Genomic DNA, 12,052 nt, shown 5'->3' with positions numbered 1-12,052 from the left:
GACCCTGCAGTTATCACCTGTCCCTGCAGGGTGGGGCCTGAGCCCACAGTCCAGCCTCCTCTTGTTTGGCTGTCGCCTGGTTCTATCGCATGCCTGAGCCAGCGCTGCCCAGGATTGAATGCTCCTCGGGGGTGAGGGAGGGGGACCCGGTCCCACCCTCTCTCCGGGTCCCAGCCCGGGGCCCTAAGCGTCGGGGCTTGCTCACGCCCCGATGCGGTAGACGGGGGTCACTCCTGCCGTAACCCGTCTACCCACGGACGCCAAAAGGGTCCCACCCCGGGCTTCTTCCTCCCTTCCCAGGTACTTTCGCACTGTCATCCTGTTTCCCGGAGCCTACCCTGGTTCAGGAGTCCGGGTCTGGAGTCGCTCCGGCGATCCCTCACGGGTCCATTCCCTCTGCCGGGTCCGATCCCTACTGGGCCGTTCCTTCCAAGGCCGGCGGGGAGGGGTCCAGTCCCCGTTGGAGCCGGGGCTGGTTGACCGCAAGCTGCGGTGGCTGTCCCGGGAACCCCAGGGCCGCGGCCGGGCCATCTGCCGGCCTCGGTGTCATTTGGGGTCCGTCTTGGGCTTGGGGGTTCTCCTCCCTCTTTGCGAGGAGGTGACCCCCTCCCTCTGTGGTGGCGAGCCTTTTTAAAATGGCCCGCCATGCCAGACGCCTCCTGGGGCTCCGCCCCTTCTGGCGGCGTGCCGGTGTTCTCAGCAGCCACTCGGCTGCATGGCTCCACCCAGCCCCCGCCTAGTGCGGCCCCCAGGGAGGGACCAGCAGTTCCCTGCCGGTGCAGCTGTGGAGGCTGAGCGTGGCCCCGCCGGCTTCCCCTGCTCGTGCCAGGGCTGGTGGGAGGGGCTTGGGCCACGCCACCGCTTTCCGCAGCCCGACGGCCCCGGCAGTCTGCCGTGCGAGTCGCTGGCGGCCCGTCACACAGGGGTTCAGTCGACCCTGTTCTTCCAACACTGGCTGGCTCACATTGCTGTGCAGGGGCAGATGACAGTTTTGCAGGGCCCCGGGCAGCATAATTCCGTGGGGCCCCCCCTTTACCACAGCGCATGCGCGGGGCTTTCTGAAGCGCGGGGCTCAGAGCGGCTGCCCCATTCGCCCTGCCCTATATCCGCTCCTGTTGCTGTGAGGGAAACTCCCCCAGACCTCGTCGTCCTGATCAAAGCAGGTCATGGACTGGATTGGGCCTGCAGGCTCTACCTGGCAGGAGGGAGGAAGCAGCTCCATGTGGCTCTGTACACTGTAGAGCAGGGGTGTGGAACCTAAGGCCTGGGGGCCAGATGCAATCCCCAGCTTGCCTGGATCCAGCCCTAGAGGCTCCAGGTTTCCCCCCCTGCCAGCACTGGGGACCCATGCTAATACCCCTTCCCCGCCCACTTTCTTCTCCTGAGTCGGAGGCCACATCATTGAGGATTTTATTTTTTTATTTGCTTCTTACTTATGTGTGGTTCCCACCCCTGCTGTAGAGAACGCTGCCTGCAGGCACCACCCCTCCGCCCCCTTACCTCCATTGCCTGGGAATTACGGCCAATGAGACTGACGGCCGGGGGGGGACCCTGCAGGGAGCGCTTCCTTGTAGCATGCAAAGCTGCACAGAACACCTGTGTCCCCCTTGGAGATGTGCCAGGTAGGTATCCCATCCCTCCCTCCCCCACAATCCCACATGCTCAGACCCTGCACCCCCACCCTCAACTCACTCCTGCACCAGCCCTCGCAGCCCACTCCTGCACCCCCATTCTGCTCTTGTACCCTACACCTCCTGCCCAGATCCTGCACCCTCACACCCAGCCTGCTCCTGTCCCATCACCTTCTCAGGCCCATCAACCTCAACCCTAACCTGCTCTCTGGCAGCCTCGTCCCATGCACTGAACCCTTCTTTTTTGGCCCCACCCCAGAGCTTGCAGGGGGGGGGGAGCATCATAAAATCCACTAATACCAGACTCCTGGAAGAGTTCATCCAGCCCTTTCCATTTGGGGGTTGGAGTCCACATCTGAGAGAGGTTTTGTTATTCCCTCTCCCCCGACTTTTCTGTTGGTCAGTGGCCCCTGACCTAAAAAAGATTCCCCACACCTGTTTTAGTGCCTTCCCTTTTTCTGGATGACTGTTTCCAGTTTTTAAGATGAGCCCTTAACTTCTGATTTGGGTTGCCCAGTTCTAGTCAAACAGGCTTCAAGGTAATCACACTAATTGCCCTTTTTGAATGTTAACAGGAGTGAGAGAGCTCAGCAATTACCAGAAACTTGTAAGAATTACTAATACACCATGGAGAAACTCTAGTAAACTACATCAGTTACATTCTGGATTGCAGCAGTGCATTTTATTGACTTTGTGTTTTGTGCAAGACAATGTTTAAATATGATCAATGGTTTACATCACAATGGTATTTTAAACTTAAAATTACATAATGAATAAACTGACAGAGCTGTTCACTAATAGCTTCTTTCAGTCTCTGTGCAATGAAAGAAAAGGTTTTGTATTTGCAAATGAGGGCAAGGTATAGATATGTCTCTATTTTTATAAAGAGACATATATTCTTGTCTTCTCCATAATATGATTTTAATAACAAACTAAGCAACCATGAAAATGCAAATACACAAATAACTTGTTAGTCCATGGAGTTTCTGTACTTGTGGATTTTTGCTTTCACCACTGAACAGGTATTTTTTAGCTACTCCCCTCCTTCCTCCCAGTATTGTAATAACTTCCCCTTCTTCTTTAGGGAGTGAGTATAGTAGAGCGCCAGTATTCTCCCGATCGTATCCCATCCTGGACTGGAGTAGGATTTGTAAGAGTCCCTGAAGGCGCATATCTGGAATTCTATATCGACGATATTCCATATTCTATGGAGTATGAAGTTGTGATTCGTTATGAACCACAGGTAACTGGCCATTCTTTACATCCATGTTTATCAACGTTGTTACCTCTTGAGAGGCGATGATGGGTTGTAGAAATATGTAACAAGGCTTGAGTTTTGCCTGTGGAATGCTAGGAGCTGACTGGTGTGAAGATAATCCTTGTTGTCATCAAATAACTTAGTGTAAAAGCTTTTTGCATATCTGACCACTACTGTTTGCCTCACAACCACAATTTATTTATTATTTTATTGTAGTTTTGCCATTTGGAAGCATGGTACTTTCTGGATAATTTAAAAAATTATGACTGATACCAGTTGAGAATATAAATTAGGCATAACATAGCAAGCACTACTGATAAAGAGAGTGGAAACCATGCCATGTTTCAGTAGAAGACTAATTGCACAGCTCACACAAATGATCTATATACTGAAATAAATTTACATAAAATATTAATGGAATAATTGTAAACACAGGAATAAATGTCAACCATTCTTAGAAAATCGCGATCTGTTTGTGGCTAGTCCACAAACAAAAAGAAGGAAAAATCCGTCAAATAAACTGTTCAGTCCAGGTTGTTCACATATATCTGGTTACAGGAATGGGGTGCCATAAATTGTGATTGTTACTTATGCGTCTTGTTTGCTCTCATTCTTGCGTGTACTTTTGCTATCAGAAGTTTAATGACTTATCCATTGGTTAATGCTGCCTAATTTTTCCAGTTACCAGATCGTTGGGAAAAAGCTGTTATTACTGTTTCACGCCCAGGCAAGATCCCTACAAGTAGCCGATGTGGTAATACTGTTCCTCAGTTTGATGATAATCAGAATGTATCATTATCACCAGGTTCAAGGTCTGTATAACTGCTGCTGTTTTGTTTGTTTCAGGGTTGATAGACATTTTAGAATTTGGTTGCACAAGTTTTCAAATATTCTTTTCAAAACTTATATTCATTCTTAAAAAAACAAACAAGAAGGGGCAGAATATTCTCTTGAACATTCCATAGACCCCTCTAAAAAGAGTTATTGCATTCAGCATTTTAAATGAAAACCAAACATCCTGTCTCCAATCCAGATATGTAGTCCTTCCACGCCCAGTGTGTTTTGAAAAGGGACTGAATTACACTGTTCGTCTGGAGCTAACACAGTATTCCTCCGTCGATACTGAGCTGGAAAGCCCATACACACTCATTGACTCTGTAAGTGCAAGTTTTTTACCAATGTTTTTGAAGAAAAATTAAAAACTTTAAAAGACCAAGGGTGGTATATTCCATTTGGGTGCTGCTATGTAAATTTCACTGAAGTCAATGGAAGTTCTATTCACTTCCCTGGCCATACTTTTATAACCATTTCAAGTACTGTAAACAGTTTCAGATTTAAAGTATGTGCACAGTTTGGTTTTTTTCTGATATATATTCTTTGTTACACATTACAGGATCACTAATGTGCTAAGTACTGAACAGTTAGTTTTGATCTTTGGAAAGACTTATTTATAGAAGTGAAGCAGGCACATCATGAATATCAAACCTGAGCTTCCATGTTTTCCATTAAATATTCATTATGTGGGTGCTAGATTTTTTTTTCTTATGGAAAATTAAGAGGCTCTTGTTTTTGCTGGGGGGGTTTGTTTTTGATTTACTTTAAAAATCCAGCATAATAAAAAATGAAGTAATATTTAGTTTAGACAAAAACGGACTGGTATTATAAATGGTAACATTTGGTCATTTTATAATTGTTTCATAGCTTGTTCTTATGCCTTACTGCAAGTCGTTGGACATATTCATGGTGGGGGGTTCAGGTGAAGATGTGATCACCAACAGCGCTTGGGAAACATTTCAAAGATATCGATGTCTGGAAAACAGTAGGAGCGTTGTGAAAACCCCTATGACTGATGTCTGCAAGAATATTATTTTTAGCATCTCTGCACTGCTACATGAGTCTGCATTAGGTATGTACAACTTTAATTGACTTGCAGAGTAAATTACAGTTTTCCAGCTGTTAATGTTGCTGCCAAGAAGTGGGTGGAGGTGCGTCTGTGGATGATGATGCTCAAACCCAGATGAGCTTTGGTGTTCTGTTTTCCAAATTCTGTTCTCTTCTCACTATTCAGCTTGCCAGTGTAATCCTCAAGGCTCATTCAGTTCAGTGTGTGACCCTAATGGAGGACAGTGCCAGTGTCGACCTAATGTTGTTGGAAGAAAATGTGACCGATGTGCGCCTGGCACCTTTGGGTTTGGACCTAACGGATGCACCCGTATGTTAATTCATAATCTCGGCATGTCCATTCTACTCAGGCCATGGCAAATCTAATAACAGGGAATATTGATCTCTAACACTCTCTGACATGAAGTTGTTGTTCTCTGCATCTAAGTATAACCTAGGAAATCCAGTTTAAAGTCCCCACTTTGTTGAACTTTTGTATCCTACTACCATTGTAGGACCTGGTCTTTTAGCTTTTATTGGGGCAAACCTTTCATTAGATTCTGTGGGAGCACTGCCAGTGTAATGACTGCAGAGCCAGACCCAGAGGCTGCAGCTGCATAAAAACATTATGTCCATACTGGGTCAGACCAAAAGTCCAGCTAGCCCAGTATCCTGTCTTCTGACAGTGGCCATAGCCGGGTGTCCCAGAGGGAATGAACAAAATAGATAATCATCAAGTGATCTATCCCGTTGCCCAATCCCAGCTTCTGGCAAACAGAGGCTAAGGACACCGTTTCTGCCCATCCTGGCTAATAGCCATTGATGGACCTAACCTCCATGAATTTATCTAACTCTTTTTGAACCCCATGATAGTCTTGACCTTCACAGTAGCCTCTGGCAAAGATGTAATAGATGCAAAAAGGAAGAGAAGTTTTCTAACTATTATGGCTTTTTACCTGCATTTTTATTTTATTTAGCTTGTGACTGTCACATGCAAGGTTCTGTCAGTTCCTTCTGTCATCCTGAGACTGGCCAGTGCCACTGTTTCCATGGAGTATATGGCCGTCAGTGTGATAGGTGCTTACCTGGATACTGGGGGTTTCCAAGCTGTCAGCTTTGCCAATGTAATGGCCACACGGATGACTGTGACCCATACACTGGGGAATGTTTGAATTGCCGCGATTCCACCATGGGACACAACTGTGAAAGGTATTCTCTCATCTTAGAGCTGATTTACTGATACGTTGTCCATTGAACTGCCTCAGGCAAAGCTAACACCCAATCCCAAAGTCTCAGACGGATAGCCGTGTTAGTCTGTTTCCGCAAGACCGAGGAGTCCTTTGGCACCTTGAAGACTAACAAGTTGATTATGGCAAAGCTTTCACAGCCTGCTGGAAAGTTTATGCCCTGATCAACTTGTTAGTCTTTAAGGTGCCACAGGATTCCTTGTTATTAATCCCCAAGTCATTACTCAAAGAAGTCCCATTGAAGTCAGTGAAATTAGCATGATCTAGTGCACAACTCCAATTGGGCACTGAGATGCCCTACCATTATTACGTGATGGAGAATTAATGTCTCCTATTTATAAAAGGAGAAGTGGCCCCCTATGCAAATATCACATGCCCATCTTACTTGGATTTCAGCATTCAAAAATAGGGATGAAGAAGTGTCTTGATCAATCAAATTGGACTATCTGGGTTCAGAACAAGTCCAAAGACTTGTGTTACAAAAGCTGGCGGGGCGGGAGGGCGGGATGAGGAGAAAAAAGTGACAATGTCCGTGGATAGCGTCTTTATTCCTCTCAGACGGTGCGTCTACACAGCAGGACTTATCTCGAAATATGCCACACAAATTGAACTATGTCAATTGCGTAGCTTATTTAGAAATTGGGAATGTCTACGCAGTACTTATTTCAAAACAGAGTCCTCTTCCTCTGACTTCCCTTACTCCTCGTACAATGAGGGTTACAGGAATCAGAGTAAGAAGTCCTCCAGCTCGACAGTATTTCGAAATAACATTGCTGTGTAGACATACCCATAGTGTCCACATGTTGTAAGGAGATAAACAAACCCAGGACTGTTTTAGATATCTACATTATCACTTAAGTCTCTGTGTAGAGTTCCCTCAACTAGTGGCCAAACATTGGGCTCTGGTGCAGAACTTGCCATTGCTGCCTGGACACTGATCTGATTGCAGTCATAGAGACCAAAGCACATTCTGAGGGAAAGAGATGAATCCATCCTCTATAAGCAACTTCTGGGCACTTGCATGGCTCCTATCTTTGCTCCAGACCAGTACCTGTCTTATCACAGGAGTGTGTGTTGCAGAGACATGAAACCGATTTCTCCATGTAAATGTGCCTAAACACCTATCCAAGGCAGTTTTAAAGTGTGACGATAGGGAGTAAGATCTTGCTTATGCGATGGAAAAGTTTGGTTGGGCAAGGCAGAGTATTTTTAATGTTGGTATGAGCCAAAGAAAACCTCTTCACAATAGCATTACTCATACTGTGAATAGCAATTGGAGACCTATAAAAGATTTAAGTCCATCTCCCTCATCCTACCGGTCATGGGAAGCTATGGTAATGACCTCAGAAGAAATATCAGTATAGCATCTGTCTGTGCACTCACAAGCCTTTACTTAATACAGGTGCCTTGGGGGCTATTACGGAGACCCTGTCCTAGGATCTGGAGATCATTGTCGGCCTTGTCCTTGCCCAGATGGCCCAGAAAGTGGGCGTCAGTTTGCCAGCAGCTGTTATCAAGATCCTAATACTCTGCAAGTTGTGTGTGTCTGTAATGTGGGATATATAGGTAAATATCATGTGCTTTAAATGCTTCTACCGAGTTTTAACCTAGCTACAGAGAGAGAATGCATAGAAGGAAGGTAGAAAGCATCAGTGTAAGCACTGGCAGAAGCTACTGCAGTACCAGTATTTATAAGTGTTACAGTTTTTATTTACCAATTCAGGGCCAGTCTCTGGCAAGCAAGGCATGTAATCTTTCAATGGAAAATCAGTGGGAGTGAGAGAGAAGTTATCCACCCCTATTATTCCTATATCTGCCAAATTCTCCCGCCTACCATTTGCTGTTCAGTTTAATTTAAACTGTGAGCACCTTAACGAGCAAATCCTTGATTTGGTGTGTCTATGAAGCACCTCTATTGCAATGAAGTTCTAAGAACCACTCCCAGCCAGCAGACAAATACTGCAGGTAGGAGTGGCACTTTGAAAAAGCTAGGGAAGAACATCTTGCATTGCAAAAATGTCTGAATCTCTCTAAATCTTAATGAATGTTTATAATGCTAGAAGTTATTTGAGTCCCCAGCACATCAAAGCATCCTTATTAAGGATGGTACTGAAATCAGTGCATGGGCTTAAAGCTAAGCATATGTTTAAGTACTGCTCTGAATAGCATGTTGCAAGTACTTCCCTGAATCAGGGTCCTAAATTACAAAATCCATGGCAGGGAGCTGTATCCTACCTGGCTATAAATTGGCTCTGTGCCATTGGAATCAATGAATCTACTCAACTTAACACGTGGCGACCCAGCCAAGTATTGTATTTTCTTTCAGCTACCTACCTTACAGTCTCCCATCAAACTGTCTTGCTGTTTATCGACTTTTGTTAACTGGCTGAAATAATAATTCCGTGGGTTGGTTTGGTTTAAACAGGAAGCAGATGTGATGAATGTGCTTCTGGTTTCTTTGGAGACCCTGAAGAGCAAGGTGGAGTGTGCCAACCCTGCCAGTGTCACAACAACATTGACATGACTGACCCGGGTGCCTGTGACAAGCAGTCTGGAAAGTGCCTGAAGTGTTTGTATCAAACAGAGGGAGAACACTGCCACCTGTGTAAACATGGGTACTATGGCCATGCACTGAAACAGGATTGTAGAAGTAAGTGGGGAAGGGGACATCTCATTTCCCACTTCTACAGCACTGACAAGAATTGATTTACATGCATTAAACTGTAGAATACCATTAAGTGTAATAAACTGTAAAGATTGCTGATGTTCTTGGGATATGAATGGAGAATGGCAGATAACACAAAAGCATTTTTAATTTACCTGGAACCATTTCAGATTAAACTGGTGGTAGAAACCTAATTACATCTGGCTAAACATTGAGTTTGCAGCTTTTCGTGTGTTCATTGTGATTCCTTCAGCCCACAGGAGCCCCTTTAGGGTAACAGGGTGTGACCAGATGCTTAGCATTTACATGTCCAAACCACTGAAAGGATGAGGCTTTTGTGGAATAAGAAGTTTCTGGCTGCTTAGTTAGCATTCATTGTTTCACTGATCAAGAGATCAAGCAGGGCCATTTCCTGCTGCTTCTTAAGCCCTGAAGACTTAGCATTTTGTTTACATGAACATTCCTGGGATGTTAAAGAACAGCAGGAGTGGGTTCCTGAAAGCCCGGAAGGAAAGGATGATAAACTTTAGTGTGTTTATAGTCACATAATGGTGGTGTGTTTAAAGAGCATCTCTTACTTCAGAGTGCTATTCTGTGTTTTTCTTTTTGTTTGTAGTTTTCTTAGGAAGTCAGTAGTATCTCTGAGATAGCTGGGAGTGTTGGTTGCATAGGCTTGGAGAAGTGCCTGCTTACCTTAGTCACAGTAAAGGTTTTACTATTTCTGTTAGCAGAGCAAACACCGCCTTGAGGGAGGTAGAGAGGGTGGTGAGTTCTTTTCTGGGTCATATATCATTCCCCACATTTTTAATGAGAGCAGTGTTGCAGAGTTTCTGTTTCTAGTGGTTCTGGGTAAACCAGAAAGAATCTAGCCTGACTTGCAGATCTTGGTTGAGTTTGCAGGGCTGGCACTTGGAAACTAATTATCTCTTTCTCTTTGTAAAGAGGGTGCATCTTTGTGGAAGACAATAACCTGGAACCCCATGGTGTTCCCCAGTCTGATAAAATTCACTTTTGAGTATAATTGTGCTTTAAAGACTCCCGGTATCTACTTATTATATAATAATATATAATTGGGGGAAAGGCTAGCTCAGTGGTTTGAGCACTGGCTTGTTAAACATAGGATTGTGAGCCCAGCCCTTGAGGGAGCCATTTAGAGGCCTGGGGAAAATCTGTCAGGGATGGTACTTGGTCCTGCTATGGGGACTGGACTTGATGACCTCTCAAGATCCCTTCCAGTTCTATGAGATAGATATATCTCCATATATTATTATTATAATGCATATGTATAGCATATCACAGGAGTGTTTCACAGGAATAAGCCCTAGTTACACTATTGCTCAAATTAATGTGGAAACAGATGTAGCAAGACTCTTAAGATCTGTCTGCATCTTCGCAAGGTTAATAACTTGCAGCATAAATTCTGAAAAAAATGGAGGCATTTTAATGAGAAGGCAGTTTACCACGTTGGACTGCACTGATCCCCATGGCACATGTACCCGGTCAGGCTTTCCAGGGTGGCTCATTAGGTTTCCAGAACATCTGTTATCTAAGTAACTTAAGATGTCAGGACATGCTGCTAGGGATGTCTTTGTAACTTTACCCATTTCGATAGGATCACGTTGTTGCCCAGGAAACCATCCCTTCTATCAGTAACACATCAGTAACCGACGTTTAGGTTTGGACTCAATGCGTTGTTGTGCAGAGTTAGTCAGGTGGCCTGTTCTTCTCTTACAGAGTGCGTCTGTAATTACCTGGGCACAGTGCGAGAGCACTGTAACAACTCAGAAGACTGTCAGTGTGAGAAAACAACTGGTCAGTGCCAGTGCCTTCCCAATGTGACCGGCCAGAACTGCGATCGCTGTGCACCAAACACGTGGAGGCTGGCCAGTGGTACTGGATGTGAACTGTGCGAGTGTGATGTTGCTCATTCCTTTGGGCCATCGTGTAATGAGGTAGGAAATGCTTAGGGCCTCATTAGTCTTATCCAGCAAAATACTCCTCTGCATAGTTATTGGCAGTATTCAGAGTAAAGCTGTACAGTGGCTCTGTAAATCAGATTGCAAACCATGCCTTCCAGAGGTGGAGGCAGCAGTGTTCTCAGTAGGCTGTTTGACTGCTAGGGCTGTGGGAAAATCATGACACAAATGGCAGTTCATGGACAAACTCCAGAGGCACAGGCCTTTTCTCTGTACCCCCAAATATTTATTTCCCCAGTGCGTACACAGCAAGGAAGGCTGGGCTGTCAGAGGTGCTGAGTGCCCCAACTCTATTTTTAAAGTTGATGGGCTCTCTAGGGCCTCAGCGGCCTTGAAAGTTTGGCCCTAATAATGCAGGTCTAAAGATCTTGTTCTGCTAGATAGTCCACACTGGAGTGAACAAGGAAAGTCACATCAGGCCTAGAGAAATAGGAAGCATCATTTTCTTAAATGGGGTTGTATCCTTTAGCCTCAGTCTGTATCCTGTTGTGTTGCTTTCTGTGAGTGAGCTTGGGTGCTGAGTCTTGTCTATATATGGTGAGATCAGAATAACTCTACCTAAGCGTGTTCCCCACAGGCCGCTGGGAATAGCTTCAAGAACTTTGCTGATGATGTTCCTTTCCGGGTAGGAAAACCAATTCACTTTCTTTTCTCCTATTTTTAACAGTTTACTGGGCAGTGTCAGTGCATGCCTGGCTTTGGAGGCCGCACCTGCAGGGAGTGCCAAGAGTTTTTCTGGGGTGACCCCAATGTGGCATGCCAAGGTGAGTCTAATTTCCCTGTCCACTTTGTGTGTTTCTAATTGCCCATATACACTTCCAGTGACTGGAACCCTTAAAACTGCTTTTCATCTTCTTTTAAAGGGTCCCAGCTGACAATATAGGTAAAAGTTGTTTATTATGTTGCCCTGAATGTTTCAGGCTCTGCTATTGATTCTCCAGAGCAATGCTGACCACTTTGATTATGTTTATTCTCACTGAAGGAAAAAAAGTACACTAATTTCAACAATTCCATATATATATATATATGCATGCGTTGGCAATTTTTTGCATATGTTTTGCAAACAGAAAAGAGTGATCAACAGGGGGAAAATATATCAAATAGTTAAGGCATTATAAATAAAAGTAAGGGATTTTTTGTGTTGTGGTTTTTTTTTTCTGTCTTTGGCAGCAGCTTTGTGATGTTTGCATTCATAATGGTATAAAGAAACATGTCCATGTTTGGTAAGTCTCTCTGGCATGCTGTCTTAGTAAAGATGTGCAGACCCAATTTTAGCTGAAGCCTGGTATGCAAGGTAGATTTATAATAAGAACTGGTCTTTAGAATTAAAGCTATTTAATTTGAATCGAACTATTGCTTAACCTTTTTTACTGTAACTATTAGTCCACATTCTC

At 44.8% G+C, this 12,052-nt stretch overlaps 1 protein-coding gene across 1 annotated transcript in view; it reads left to right on the top strand.

Annotated features, from left to right (window-relative positions):
• The window catches only part of LAMB1 (laminin subunit beta 1), a 92,023-nt gene that overhangs the window by 41,916 nt on the left and 38,055 nt on the right, over nt 1–12,052 (top strand). The window contains exons 14-23 of the mRNA XM_075927255.2: nt 2,716–2,874; nt 3,571–3,701; nt 3,923–4,046; nt 4,591–4,795; nt 4,958–5,101; nt 5,748–5,979; nt 7,420–7,583; nt 8,443–8,667; nt 10,417–10,634; nt 11,326–11,422. Coding sequence (XP_075783370.2) covers nt 2,716–2,874; nt 3,571–3,701; nt 3,923–4,046; nt 4,591–4,795; nt 4,958–5,101; nt 5,748–5,979; nt 7,420–7,583; nt 8,443–8,667; nt 10,417–10,634; nt 11,326–11,422 — 1,699 coding nt within the window. The remainder of the gene's footprint in view (nt 1–2,715; nt 2,875–3,570; nt 3,702–3,922; nt 4,047–4,590; nt 4,796–4,957; nt 5,102–5,747; nt 5,980–7,419; nt 7,584–8,442; nt 8,668–10,416; nt 10,635–11,325; nt 11,423–12,052) is intronic.

Source organism: Pelodiscus sinensis, chromosome 1, assembly GCF_052426305.1.
Source record: "Pelodiscus sinensis isolate ZL-2025 chromosome 1, ASM5242630v1, whole genome shotgun sequence".
NCBI classification, from domain to species: Eukaryota; Metazoa; Chordata; order Testudines; family Trionychidae; genus Pelodiscus; species Pelodiscus sinensis.
This window is presented reverse-complemented; position numbering and strand designations above follow the sequence as displayed.